Genomic DNA, 13,900 nt, shown 5'->3' with positions numbered 1-13,900 from the left:
CTGCTAACAATTGGAGGCAATCAAAATAAAATGAGCTAATTCTGATCTCTGGTGGATTGATGGCGCATCTCTATAGAAACTACGTGCTTAACAGTGATTAATTGTAAAATTACTAAACAGTCAAGGCAAAGTATTTACAGTTAATGTTGTTGAATTAAATTATTCACACACCAGGAAGATTTAGTTTAATATTTAAATTTAACTCGCATGATTCTTTTGACTGAAAGTAATATTAAAACCTTATAGTTTGGGTTGAATCTAACAGAAAATCTGTGCAGGGAGTTAAAGATTAGAGTGATGGCAATGAAATCAGAAATGTTTGATTGCTGTAATACCAATACAGTTTCCCACAGATTATTGAGCATAGTATTTAATTTTTAACGTGGCATTTATAGTCAAATTTAGATAAACCAGATAGTTGGTTTTGTTTTGCCAAGTTGATACTTATTTCACATCATTCTGCTGTCTTCTGAGTAATGACTTGGTCGTTAAAATTATAATCACATTAAACCTTAGCAGTACATCCTGTTCATTGCATTTTAATCGCAATTTAACCACAATTAAAAAATTATTAAACCTATTAAAATGGGTTAAAATATATTTCACCTCCTACATCAAACTCTAAGCTAAAATCCAGAACACATTTTCGAGATTTAGTAAAAGGATTTCAGGAAATGACTTGGGATTTTTCGTCATAACCTGTAATTTTTGGAACACTTAATTTTGCCTTTTTGACCTTTCTCTAAGCTGTTTGAGATATTTACTTACAAATGGAAAGCATGGAAATTGTCTAAGCTGATTCTTAAATGCTACATTTTCAGAGTGAACGCACAATGTTTCTCTTTCCTGCAGGACATTGTCTGTTTGTCTTCCTTCCATTCACATTTCCCCATTGAAGACGGGGGAGTTTAAAAGTTAACTTGTGTGTTTACTACTGCCTCAGGTTCTCTCTGTGGACTCTGAGTCGCTCTCCATCCTGCAGAAAGAGACTTGCTCCTCGCAGCACACTGTGACCCCCGTCTACAGTAGCCAAGCGGCTCTGACTCACAGCACATGATGAATGACCTCAGATCTCCCGAGACAAACTCTGCTAAAAGAAAAACAAGGACGCAGGGGGAAGGAGGGTTGAGATGTGGATGAAAGTCAAATCTCTGCATTTTTAACACTTGGATAAATAAAATGCAGCACTAGTGGGAATCTGAACTTGCATTATTTCAAAGTTCAAATCAAAAGAATTGCACGCTTTGACTTCTGGGCTGGAGGTTCGTCTCATTAGTTCAACAGGATGATGAAACCCACGCCACCTCAGGTTGTGAGTGGGCTGGTGTATTGTAGCAGCGCATCTGGCCCACCCTGATGTCAGACTCTAGATTCATTCACGCCTTTGTGTTTCTCTGAGCGAACTAACAATTGTGCATTGTGTGTTTTTTTTTTTTTGTTTTGTTTGTTTCAGGGGAGCCGGGGCCACTACCGGTACCACTGGCAGAGCCACAATGTCAAACACAGCGGCGTGGATGACATGGTCCTGCTCAGCAAGATCAGCGAGGACGGCATCGTGGACAACCTCAAGAAGAGATACATGGATGACTACATCTTTGTATCCTTCGCTCGCACTTTCTGTTCTTAACCCTGTGAGAAATGTCAGAGCCGTCTCATTCCCGCTTCTCCCAGAATAGTCGAATGCTCGTTCACTGTGACATATTAGCAATGGGCAATCCTCGTTGTCAGGGTGGGAAGGTGACAAATTCCCCCAGAGGTCCTGCAGCGAGAATGTGGGAAAGGGCCTCTTTGTACCAGATATCTGACCGCTGTTCCATCTGTGAGTCAGACGTGCTTTAGTTCGTCTCGCAGGGGGATGCAAAAAAATAAAAAAGAAAAGAAAAGTTGTGAGTAACAGCAGATTGCATAATGGTGAAACCTCTGTTCAGGGAATCTCTATGTACTGGATATTGGATAGAATAGAGTAGAAACAGCCTTTATTGTGCTGCAAAGGGGGAAATTCAAGTGTAACAACAACAACAGATGTAAAAGTTCACACGAAACATTCTAAGTGTTAAAAGCAGCATATAAAACAGTGTTTCCTCCAGAAAACCTACTAAGCCTGGTGGTAGGAGCGCTGGGACAGTCATCCATCGTGTTTTTGAGTTAAAAATGTTTATGGAAATTTGAAAATATGACTAGGTAATTGTAAATGTGTTATAGGAAAACATGGACAAAACCCAAGCAGCAACCATAAAGGCAAAAATAAAAAGAACCAAATAAATAAACAACTCTTAGGTTGCAAGTACAGTCTGGTGGCCCGCCAGGCTTATAATACACATGGGGAAACCCTGTAAGGACAAAATTAAGATAAGATAAAATAATCTTTTATTAGATACACAAGTGCGAAATTTAAGCTGTCAAGACAAAAAGTAAAAAACCCACCAAACCTGCTTCCAAAAAAACAGTACAAAAAAGAAACACCACACAAACCAAACCAGAAATATAAATATACAAATATTTATATTTGTATATTTATATTTTGTATTCATATCAATATATGAATACAAAAAATTAATAAACTACTGTACAGACTATAACACAATATTGTGCAGTTATTAGAAATAGGTGTATTGGACTCACAATCCAAGGAATGTTCAACTGAATCGGCTCACTTTTGAAAAAATTACATAATGTGCATTTATATTGAATATTTAAAAATATCTACAAATTATGTAAAATATTATACAGTATTTATCACAAAAACACACGTGCAATAACAGCAGAAATGTTATCAAAATGCATAAGAATAAATGATTGTGCAAACGGCATTGCAGTGGCGATACTCAATCACTGCCATGCCTTGCTGTCCTGCACAAATGCAACATTTAGGTTTCTAACATGCAGCTGTTGCTGCAGACGTAAGCTGCTCATGACGTGCAGCGATATGAATGAATGAATGAATGAATGAATGAATGACCTCTTTGAATGCTCTCAGAGCAGCTCAGTGCATGGACCTCATCGCCTCTCTGGCACGGCTGCGGATTGTGAAGTTTAGTAAATGCAGGCTGTTTCAGGCTCTTCAGCTCTGAGTCAGACCTTTGATTTGGGTCAATAAATAGCTGTAACTGGGAGGTCTCCCTGCTAAGGTCCCGGGTCACTGTGGGCCACCCATAATAGCAGCTTTATTTGCCATGAGCGGCCTTCTGTGTTAGGAGCATAAAACCTCAGTATTACATGGAAGGTCCATTCTCTGGGATTTGTAAGCCCTTATTAGGTCCAGGCATGATCAGCAAACTTGCTGCCGCAGTTCTGTTGCACTCTCTTTACGGCTGGTTGTAATTTGCTGTCATTTCGTAATTGCTGGTTTCTGTGATCTTTAACGCGTAATCTCCCCAGACGTACATCGGCCCTGTGCTCATTTCCGTCAACCCGTTCAAACAGATGCCATATTTTGGAGAGAGGGAAATTGAGATGTATCAGGGAGCTGTGAGTACATCCAAACCATGACTTAACACACAAAGCATTTTGTCTGGGTGAATTTGTGATGAACGCCTGCTGAAAGACAAAGCCCGCTGATGTTCAAACTTTCCAGCAGCTTGGCGCAGATGTTTCTGTCAGGAACTGGAGTCAACCGTTGAGTGTGCTTGGCAGCACCTTCTTAGAACAGCCTGTTCAAGTCTGCCTCCTCTCTTGGCCAGCCTGCCGAGCGTGGGCCTGCCTCCTTGAGCCAGGAGCAGACTGAAATCCAGTTAAATCTCTGACAGACTGTGGGAACACTCTGGGTCACTCATGCCAAAGAACACTTTACTTTCTTAGAAATTGTTCACAACCATGCTCCACTTTTTTGGCGCAGCATACAGGGTACAATAGGAAGCTTAGATCTGTTTGCTGAACTGGGAGAACCGGGGCGCAGATTATAACAACCCACATGTTAGGAGGGGTGTACCATTTCTCCACACAAGCCAGTCCCTTACTGTACTGGGATGTACTGTCACTGAATAAACTCTTTCCAGTATTGACGTTTATATATATGACAACTGGTCAAATTTACATCGCCAGTTCACGAGGAATAAAGCATACAAGTCTGTAAATGTCACAGATAAAGTACTATAGATCTAGACGGTCGTCTTTCAGGGATTTTCCCCTTTTATTTATCTTCATCCATCTTCCCAAACATCTTGCTTTTTCACACGATGTTTTGTAGGTGCATATAGGCCAAAATGTTTTATTTTTGGTCCACATTGACCAGGACACTTTTGGCCAACTTTATATTGGTTTTCATTCAATAATTGCTTTATTTTGCCACTTGTCCATAAAAAACCCCCCAAAAAAAACAAATATGTGAAGTGGACAGACAACCAATAGCCGTCTTGTCTATAAAATTCTCCCACCTGAGTGGGCTTGGCTCTCTGGGCTGCTTCTGTCATTACTTAAATTTTTCCACATTACACATTTCAGAATTTTATTTGCAAAATGTGAAAAATAAAAATAAAACTCTGGTGATCCAGGTGTAGTGTTCGAGGAAAAACGGCTTAACCAGTTACCTCGATAAAAGACGCTGACATTAGTTTAGAAATGTTTCAGAATAAATTAGACGGCATACAGTTTAAGTCACAGTTTGTATGTGTTGCTATAGGTGAAAACGCTTTATTCATAATTCACATTTCGCATGTTTTTATTCTTCTCTTTGAGTTTCTAAAAACGGCACAAGTGCTTAAAAAAAAAACCAGCCATTTTTTTTTGGCAATAAGTCAATGTCTTTTGGCGAGCCATTTCAAAAGCCTCCCGAATGTTACGTCACAATCAACGGGCAGTGCGCCGTTACCTAGCTACCGAGCCCAGCCCCTCACCTAGCAACGCACCTAGCAACCCTAGCGGAACTCCAGAACACTTGGTCAGCTGGATGTGCTTTACGAAAAACGAATGTTTTGTTGTTTACTTACCACTCAGAAACCACCGTTTTTTTTGTCTTTGGTTTCATGTTCTGACCCGCTAGTTCTGACCGAGCTGTTTCTCTGCAGGCTCAGTATGAGAACCCTCCTCACATCTACGCTCTGGCAGACAACATGTACAGAAATATGATGATCGACCGTGAAAACCAGTGTGTCATCATCAGGTGAGACCTTTTACGATCACTACAAATATCACCTCCTCTCCTCTTTCCCTCATTTTTTGCAAAATATTCAGTATGGGTGATGGTGAAACAAAAGTAAAGAAAAGTCTGCGGAGATTACGAAGTGACACAAAGATGCTTAGGTAATGATAACATGTGAGAGTAACAGCTGAACAGGCCAAACAGGCTCTTTTAGCACAGCTGACTGACTGAGAATGTGGTGTTTTTCCATCAGAATGGTTTCCGTTTCAGTCAAACCCTAAAATAATGAAAGATCTGATCGTATCCAGAAGAGGGAAATGATGAAAGTGCAGCTCGATCTGGTCTGAGTTAAGTCAGGATGTGTGCTGGGAACACAGCAGCTGTTGGAGTGTATTTTTGAAGAGCTTCCTGGTTTTGGCAGAGCAACACCTGCGCCTTTTGTAAAGTTTGCTGGGGAACATTTTTAAACCACAAAGCAGGAGGCAGAAATGTGTGCAGTCAGGTTTCCAGATATATCCTGTTTGCCCGCTATCTGAGCGGTGTGGTTCCCTTATTGCTTACCTCATTATGAATGAGCTCTGCTTCAGCATTTTAGCCTGTTGTTTGGACAGCCAGCAGTTGCTGGATCAGTTTCCATCATAAAGCCACAGAGGGACATTTCATGATTGACTAAATCAGCAAACAAAAGCTGGAGGTGGTTTTATGATGAACCGGTATCGGTAAACAATGACTGCAGCGAATCACGGTGGTCAGCTGAAGGCTGCTTTGGCTCTTTCTCACATTAGTTGAGAAAATGATTGCACTGATGATGAGCTCTGACTCACTGCTTCCTCTAATCAAAAGCCGTTCTTCATCAATTACATATTGAAGAGACCTGGAGAAAACCAGTTATTGCAGGTTTCAGGTCAAATCTGAGGTGTTTGTGTGCAGAACACGGTCACAGAAACCCTGTAATTTAAAAGGGTTGTGGTTTCTTTTTACAATCTGTAAAGAATGAATTACTGCAGCTTGGCCTCCATTGAGCTTCAGATTAAATCGAGCTCTAACGGGTTGTACTAAAGTTGGACTTAAACTTGATTTTTATTGTAAATCCTGCTGTTTCACATCTGCAGAGGAGGTGCTCAGCAGCTCCTTAAACCAATAAGTGGCTTTTAATTGTCATTTTTCTTTCTTGTATCATAGATTATATAGTTGAGTTAATTTGTAAACGACAGCATAGTTGCAAGTGTGTGTTTTAGGCTTGTTAATTTGTTATAACTGCACTGATTTCAGATTTTATCTGGTGTGTCTTATTACCATTTTTTCTGGTCTGATGAGGTAATCGTCTGAAAATGAAAAGCCTTATTTACATGTGGTACACTAAGCATTGATTTTAGTTTTCAGGAATACATTTCTCTGTTTGGGGGTTGAAATTACAAAGCTTTAGACTATAAGTTGGTGACATATTTGACTTTAAGCTGTTGCCTACACGGGAAGCGAGGAATCTCAGCCGTTTAAGAGTCTAATTTGGAGTCTGACGTCAGTGACCTTTTTGAATCAGCTGAGACTTCATTAACAAGCTGCTAAAGTTCTCATAGTCATTGCTGTGTGCATTAAGTCTTTTGTTTTATTGGCGTATGCTTCCTTTTCAACTTCCTCTCCAAGAAACAGAGGGCAGCAGAAGATCCATACCCACGTATGAGGGTGACATTGAGCGTTATTTTTAAATACCATACTTAGGCAGTCGTATTGTAGCCATAATGAGACACTTCAGGGGAACATTATCCTGCCGGTTTCTAAGGTGTGCCAGCAAACGCTGGACTTTATGATGCAGAGTATGTAAAACACAAACAAAAGGAGATGAGGTTGGCCGCTGGAATGAACACCACTGCAGTGCCAACAATATACTTTACAGTATATCCTGCTGTACACTGGACCCGAATGCATTAACATCTTTGAAATGCCAGTTCTATCATTACATTTTTTACTGGCAGTCAGAGATCTGTAGCCAGAATAGCTAAAGCAACGGTATCTAAAGTCTGTCATTGTTAACCCTCTATTAGAATCATAATTTTAGCCTTTTATAATCTGCTCAGTGTTGGTGTTTCATGTCATCTAAAGCTTTTTTAAAAATCCATAATATGTTCCAAATTTTTTAAAAAAAGTCTACAGATCACAACTATAGCAAACTATGCAGCCTTTGCATTCTTTACATTTGGAAGAATCTGTGAAACTGAATACCTAAAGGTTCCTTCTTTGTGTTGTCTTGTGCAGCATATGCCCTGGCGTGGTTAATAAGTCGCTGTTAGCTGAGCTTTTAGGATTTGAGAGCAAAAATGAGAGGGAACAGGACTCCCACTGGAGCCTAAAATAGCTCCTCAAAGATTAACTTCCAGGAGGAAAAACAATACTCTCAGATGCAGATCAGAGGGTTTCCTGGAATAAAAGTTAAGCACTGAGTTTGAAATAAAGTTTCTTCTTGTTGCCTGACTTCAGACCTCGCTGCAGAAATCCGTACAATGATTAGGATTTGCTAAGCACCCAGAGTTATATAGGGGGAAGGGTGCAACCTTATAGAGACTGCTGTGTAATAGAGTCGCTTCCATGACTTCCTCTGCCAGCCCCTTAACAGTCTGCAGCTGTGTTTCTCACAGCAGCTTCTTTAACCTGACTCTGCTTTAAGGCACATGCAGGATAAAAAACAGACTTCACCATCATTTACTGCCAAACCACGTGGATCGCAGAAACTAGAAGTCCGGGACAGTTAAAGGCAACGAGGAACGTTAAAAACAAAACAAAACATGCCTAGTTGTGAATGATGATATATATTTTTTTTGCATTTGAGTTAATACATTTAATTCTCCTCACATTATTATGGTTTTGGAGCAGAATGTCTTTTTAGTACCGTATTCAGATATGTGGCTTTATGATGAGGGAACTCTGTCTAGCTTAGCAATCAGATGTAAGCAGAACCTTTTTATTCATTAAGTTCAGTGTGTGCTTACAGTTACACTCCATGGTGTCCAGCTTCCTCTGATCTACTATCATTAGTATGACTTTGTGTCTACATTTTGCTGCTTTGCAGCTCAGAAACATGTAAAGTCCTCTGAGCCTTATGGACAGCACACAGAAGATTTGCATTGAGGGTAAACATACTCAACTTCCAGGAATAGCAAGAACCGGAAAATGTTTTCCATACTGAGTTGATGAGTTGCGTTTCAATAAAGTTTTATTTTTGCAAAATCTAGTTTGGTTATATCAGGGGTCTCAAACTCCAGGCCTCGGGGGCCACAGTCCTGCAGTTTCTAGATGTGCCACAGGTACAAAACACTGGAATGAAATGTCTTAATGACCTCCACCTTGTGTAGATCAGTTCTCCAGAGCCTTAATGACCTAATTATTCTATTCAGGTGGTGCAGCAGAGGCTCATCTAAAAGTTGCAGGACTGCGGCCCTCCAGGACTGGAGTTTGAGACCTCTGGGTTATATGCTTAAATATGAGAAGTAATTACTCGCCAACCAAAATACTTATGTTAAGGTGTCCTAACCACTTCCACGGCTGCAGGTGTGCGCATCAGTTATAAAGTTTGGTGGAGGGAGGATTATGATGTGGGCTTGTTTTTTTTTTTAGAAATTGGTCTTAACTTACTTGGTTCCAGTGAAATGAATTTTAATCCTTGACTATACCAAGATATTTAGGATGACATTGTGCTCCATTCCTTTTCAACATGACTCAGCACAAGCACACAAAGGTTAGTTCATAAAGACACGGCTAAGTGAGTTTGTGGTGGAAAGACTTGACCTTTGACCCAATAAAACAGCTTGGAATGAATTACTGCAAGCCAAGTTTTCTTCTCCAGAATTGGTGTCTGGAAGAAATTTGGAAAAATGTTCAATGCAAAACATGAACCGTATGTTTTATTATTATAAAACATGGCAAACTACTGGCATTGGAGGGCTGCACTGGGTTAACTCAGGGAATCTCATCTGTCCGTGTATCAATCAACTCCAAACTACTTCTTTGTTCTGCCACATTTATCGATTTATTCCATTTTGATCATCATGCTCCAAACTTTGCAAGGACTAACCGCCCCAATCACCTGCTTCCTCATACACACAAAGCCAGTAACCTTCCCATTCATACTTGATGACATCACTCCCACCACCCCAGTGTCAAAGTCGTCTGCTCCTGTCATATTAATAATTACTTATTTCATCCATATGGCTCTTACAGAGCCTCGGTGAAAACGTGTTTATTGTTACTAAATGTTTGGTGCAAAAAACTGATTGAAAATCGATTTATTTACTGCAGGTTTGTGTCTGTTAAGGTTGAGATGGAACGGCACGGAAAGCCCTTTAAACCATTCAGACAACGAACACAACAGAGACACAATCAAAACTGTCAGATGACTTATTGCCTCGCGATAGTAACTCAGAAATAGTCCAAATAGGTTTGTGGTGCCTTTCTATACAAAAGAAAAATCTATAAAATGTCAGATATTTCACAAGGAGATATTGGCTTACATGGAAAAACCTCACATAACCTTGTATTAAAGCAGAAAGTACGGCGGCCACCGTAAGAAGGGCTTACAGTATTCAATTATGCCGCATAAGTGATCCATAGATTATTGCGAGGGAACGCAAAAGAAAAACATTCCCATGTCCCTTGGAGGGCTCCGTACTTGAATAAACAAATAAACACCAGGAGGGACTTTTAAAAAAATTTTAAATCTCAGCAGTCCTCTTACCTGCCCAAACAAACGTGTTTATTTTTAAGTAAACCTTGGACCAAGTCCAGGTATTGTTATTGTTTTGTTTTAGTTTTACATGTTTTCCATGACTCTGAGATCTGAATTGCACACAGTGATGTTGTTGCTCCTGGCGATCATATGAAGCAGGTTCTAGAAAAGCAGAGATTAAAAAACAACAAAACAAAACCAGACCTCAGGCATTTATGCCGACATTTGTTTGTATTTTAGAGGGATTTTATCTGAAGCACAGTCATTTAACAGTAACTCAAAATGTTCTGAAATTGTTTTCAGCAGTGATTAACATTTGACAAGCAGGAGTTGGCGATGGGCGAAAATAACAAGGAAGATCCACAAACCTTCAAGCAAATTGTTAAAATATCGGAAACAATCCACCTGCATTGGTTCTTAAAATATTAGATGCCTTTAAATTAATCCCAGAGGCTCATGAAACATGTATTTAAAGATTTTTTTTTTTTGCTTTTCAGTGGAGAGAGCGGAGCAGGAAAGACTGTGGCAGCCAAATATATCATGGGCTACATCTCCAAAGTATCAGGAGGCGGACCCAGAGTTCAGGTAAAGAAGATCTGATTGTCCTCTCTCAGGACATGAGAATATTTTCTGGTGCTTCATTACACAGACTGTTGATGTCTGAGGGAACGCATGAGAAACCTCAATGCAAAATAAACCATTACCGTCCAATAAAAAACGTTCTCTGCTAGTTAAATAAAACGTAAAACAGCTCTGGATGAGGCATATTCAGAGAATGCAGCATTATTATTGTGTTTGTTAAAATCATATCTCTGCTAAGAAGTTTTAGTACATTTGTTTGCACAAAACCACTTTAAATTTGCAAAGTCTTTTTTTTTATCTCATCTGTGCAACATTTTCATAATACTTAAAAGCCCTGGGACTATGTCTACTCTTCTCGCGCAGTAAGAAATAGTCGAAGGAGACAATTTCTTAGAATCCTGTAGTTTTTTTTTAACTTCTTCCCCATCAGGTTTTCTACTCCATCATCAGCAGCTTCTTTCCCTCCCAGCCCCCCTTCAGCCATCTGGCGTCCCCACAAACCCTCCAGTCCAGCAGATGTCCGGTTCCTAATCTTGATAAAGATCTAAAGTTTGATCAGGAACTGCACCTCCTCCTGAACCAAGATTGTTTTTTGTTTTTTTTATATATATATGTTTAATCTGCACAGAGCTGCTTCCACCGAGGCAGAATCAGAAAAGATGGCGATGTTGTTGTCAGAAGAATACGTTACAGAATAAATGCTACTCACTTGAAACGTTTTATTTAATGAAATGTTAAACCTCAAATATTCTTTTTTTGGTTCTTGTTCAGCAGGACAGCTTTACAGAACACATTCTTTTGCAACTTGCAGAATTATTTATGACCCTTGAGATTTTTCACGTTGTCCAGTTACAACCAGAGGACGTCAGTTTTTTAGATGACAGACTAACAGAGTTCAGAACAGCACAGTGGAAGTACATCGATAAATGGATGGTTTTGAACAATTTCTACAAATAAATTTAGAGAAATATGGCCTGCATTTGTATTGATGGCACCCGAGTCAGTACTTTGTAGAACCACCTTTAGCTGCAGCTACAGATTTAAATACGAAGGTTTTCTTTAAAAATGCTCCTTCTGTGTAGCTTCGTCCATCCCACAGCATGGGGCTGCCACCACCATGTGGCTCTTGGCTGCTTGTCTGATTAATGTGGCATTTCTTAGTAGGCTTTCCTTATTCTTTACATTTTCACATGGCAGATTCAACAGGCTCAATATTTGAAGCTTGAGATATTAATTCATCATTTAATTCTAGTTTAAACTTCTCTGCAGCTTTTTTCCTGACATGTTTGCTGTGTTTCTTGGTCTCAATGATGCTGTTTATCTGAATTACTCACAAGTTGACTTTATTTACTAATCAAAGAAATTTTGAAAGGGAATTTTGGTATTCGAGTAAAGGGGCCTGAACACCATTACACTTACTTAAATTCCTTACAAAGGAAACTGAAAACCACTGGAAATATTTCTTTTACTTTGAGGTGACTCACTACTTTGTGATGGCCTCTCGTATAAAATCCCAATAAAATATGCTGAAGTGCTGCAAAAAGATGAGTACGTTTGCTGCGCAGCACCATGTACAAAGATTATTTCATAAATGTTAGCAAACTGATTACTTTCTTCAACGTTTTCTACCACAATTGAACTGTTTGACCCTTTTTTTTTTCTCAGAGAAAAACTGAGTTTAGGCAAAAGAAAAAGATTCCATTCAGCTTCTGTGAGCAATAACAGAAGAGGGAACCTCACTGTCTGCTGTAAAGATTGGAAACTCATGTGTTTCTGACGCGCACATGGCTCAGAGAAAGGATAATCTCCTCCAGACCGTCCGTGTGTGTACTGTCGGTGGACGTGCATGTGGCTGAGTGTGTGTGTGTGTGTGTGTGTGTGTGTGCATCCATGCAGCCGCCTGCGCCGGTGTCTGAGTGGAAACTTCCAAACCCTGCACCAGGCTGTGGGCGAGGGTGTGAAATGTTGCGCCGTCTCTTACCTGCCTGTGCGTAACGAAGCGTTTGTCTCCTCGCAGCATGTCAAAGACATCATCCTGCAGTCCAACCCGCTGCTGGAGGCCTTTGGAAACGCCAAGACTCTGAGAAACAACAACTCCAGCAGATTTGTAAGGCCTTCGTCACTCAGTTGTTTGTGAATTGGAGTGGCTTAAACATTGAAAACTCTTCAAAATCCAGATTTGTGATACGAAAAGTGGTTTTAAAATCCTTCCAGACAGCTTTTTCTCCAAGTTTTTCTTGGACTACTTCATGTAAATGTTAATAAATCCTCTATTATATGACTCACAAAAAACCACATACCTTACAGCTACGTTACAGTAGCAGGATTTTTGTGGCACACCTCTAGATTGGACTTTTTTTTTCTTTTATAAAATGTTTACTAATGGATTATGTTCTTTAGTTTTCTTGCGTGAACCTCATGTGTTCCCTGGTTGACAGGAAAATGCTTTTTAGGACACTGAAACATGGAGGCCTCTCTGATTTTTAGCTGAGATTAACATTTAAAGCCAGCAAAAACTGGCAAACGTTTACTTTCCACAACATTTCACCAAAGTTTCCTGGTTAAATTCCCACGCAGGCTAGATTCCCTAAAGATATTTTCAATTGGTTGTGAAGAAGAAAAAAAGCTAAGTGGGTTGGCACTGAAGGCCTGAGATCACAACATTTGAAAACACTGAACAAATACATCCTGTGTTCAGCTTTAGGCCTCTCAGCTTGACTGAAACTGATACATTACAGGCTTGTCTGCAGTCCAGAGCCTGGAAAACAAGTGGTCAGATTTACATATACGGTCGCTGTGTGTGTGTGTCTGTATATATACATATGCATGTATATATACAGACACACACTAGCAGCCATTTAAATGGCCAGGTGCCTGAAACTTAGACCGTACATCTGTATTTTCAGCTTCATTTTATCCAGCTACAGTACTAAAAAAAAAAATCCTTTGATCCAACAGGGGAAATACTTTGAGATTCAGTTCAGTTCCGGCGGAGAACCAGATGGCGGAAAAATTTCCAACTTCCTGCTGGAGAAGTCACGCGTCGTCATGAGGAATCCTGGAGAAAGGAGTTTCCATATTTTCTATCAGGTGAATGTGGGAAAAACATTAACGTTTTATTAGTTGTTTTTTGGGATTTTTTGTGCATAACCTGAGGCCCGGTTAAAAAAAATAAAACAAAAAATAAATAAAGATCCACACTGCGACAGGCAGAATATAACAGAAAAGGTTCAGAAGTTGTCGCTTCTTGTTGTGGTTGTGGAAGTTTTGGGTCAAGCTGTTAAAATGTTTGTCATGATGTTTTATTTTTGAAAAATGTTTAGGTTGTTACTTCAATATGAACAAAGTGAAGAGCCATGTAAAAAATGTTCAGCTGCACAACGGCTGCTGGTTGGTTTGTCGTCTGCTTGTGTTAGGAGACATTGAAATGCTTCTTTCTAAAAACATAACTCACTGATTGCATCGATTTGTTAGACTCTAATCAGTTTCAAGTGTCTATTTCTGATATTTTTGAAGATCACAGA

At 39.7% G+C, this 13,900-nt stretch overlaps 1 protein-coding gene across 2 annotated transcripts in view; it reads left to right on the top strand.

Moving 5' to 3' along the window:
* myo1ea (myosin IEa) overlaps positions 1 to 13,900 on the top strand; it is a 56,287-nt gene that overhangs the window by 15,478 nt on the left and 26,909 nt on the right. For both annotated transcript variants that reach the window (XM_044138806.1, XM_044138814.1), the window contains exons 2-7: positions 1,454 to 1,597; positions 3,379 to 3,468; positions 5,004 to 5,098; positions 10,292 to 10,379; positions 12,394 to 12,483; positions 13,335 to 13,466. In XM_044138806.1, the coding sequence (XP_043994741.1) occupies positions 1,454 to 1,597; positions 3,379 to 3,468; positions 5,004 to 5,098; positions 10,292 to 10,379; positions 12,394 to 12,483; positions 13,335 to 13,466 (639 nt within the window). The remainder of the gene's footprint in view (positions 1 to 1,453; positions 1,598 to 3,378; positions 3,469 to 5,003; positions 5,099 to 10,291; positions 10,380 to 12,393; positions 12,484 to 13,334; positions 13,467 to 13,900) is intronic.

This window comes from Gambusia affinis, linkage group LG02 (genome assembly GCF_019740435.1).
Source record: "Gambusia affinis linkage group LG02, SWU_Gaff_1.0, whole genome shotgun sequence".
NCBI lineage: Eukaryota > Metazoa > Chordata > Actinopteri > Cyprinodontiformes > Poeciliidae > Gambusia > Gambusia affinis.
Note: the sequence above shows the minus strand (reverse complement) of the source record. Positions and strands in the feature narration are given on the sequence as shown.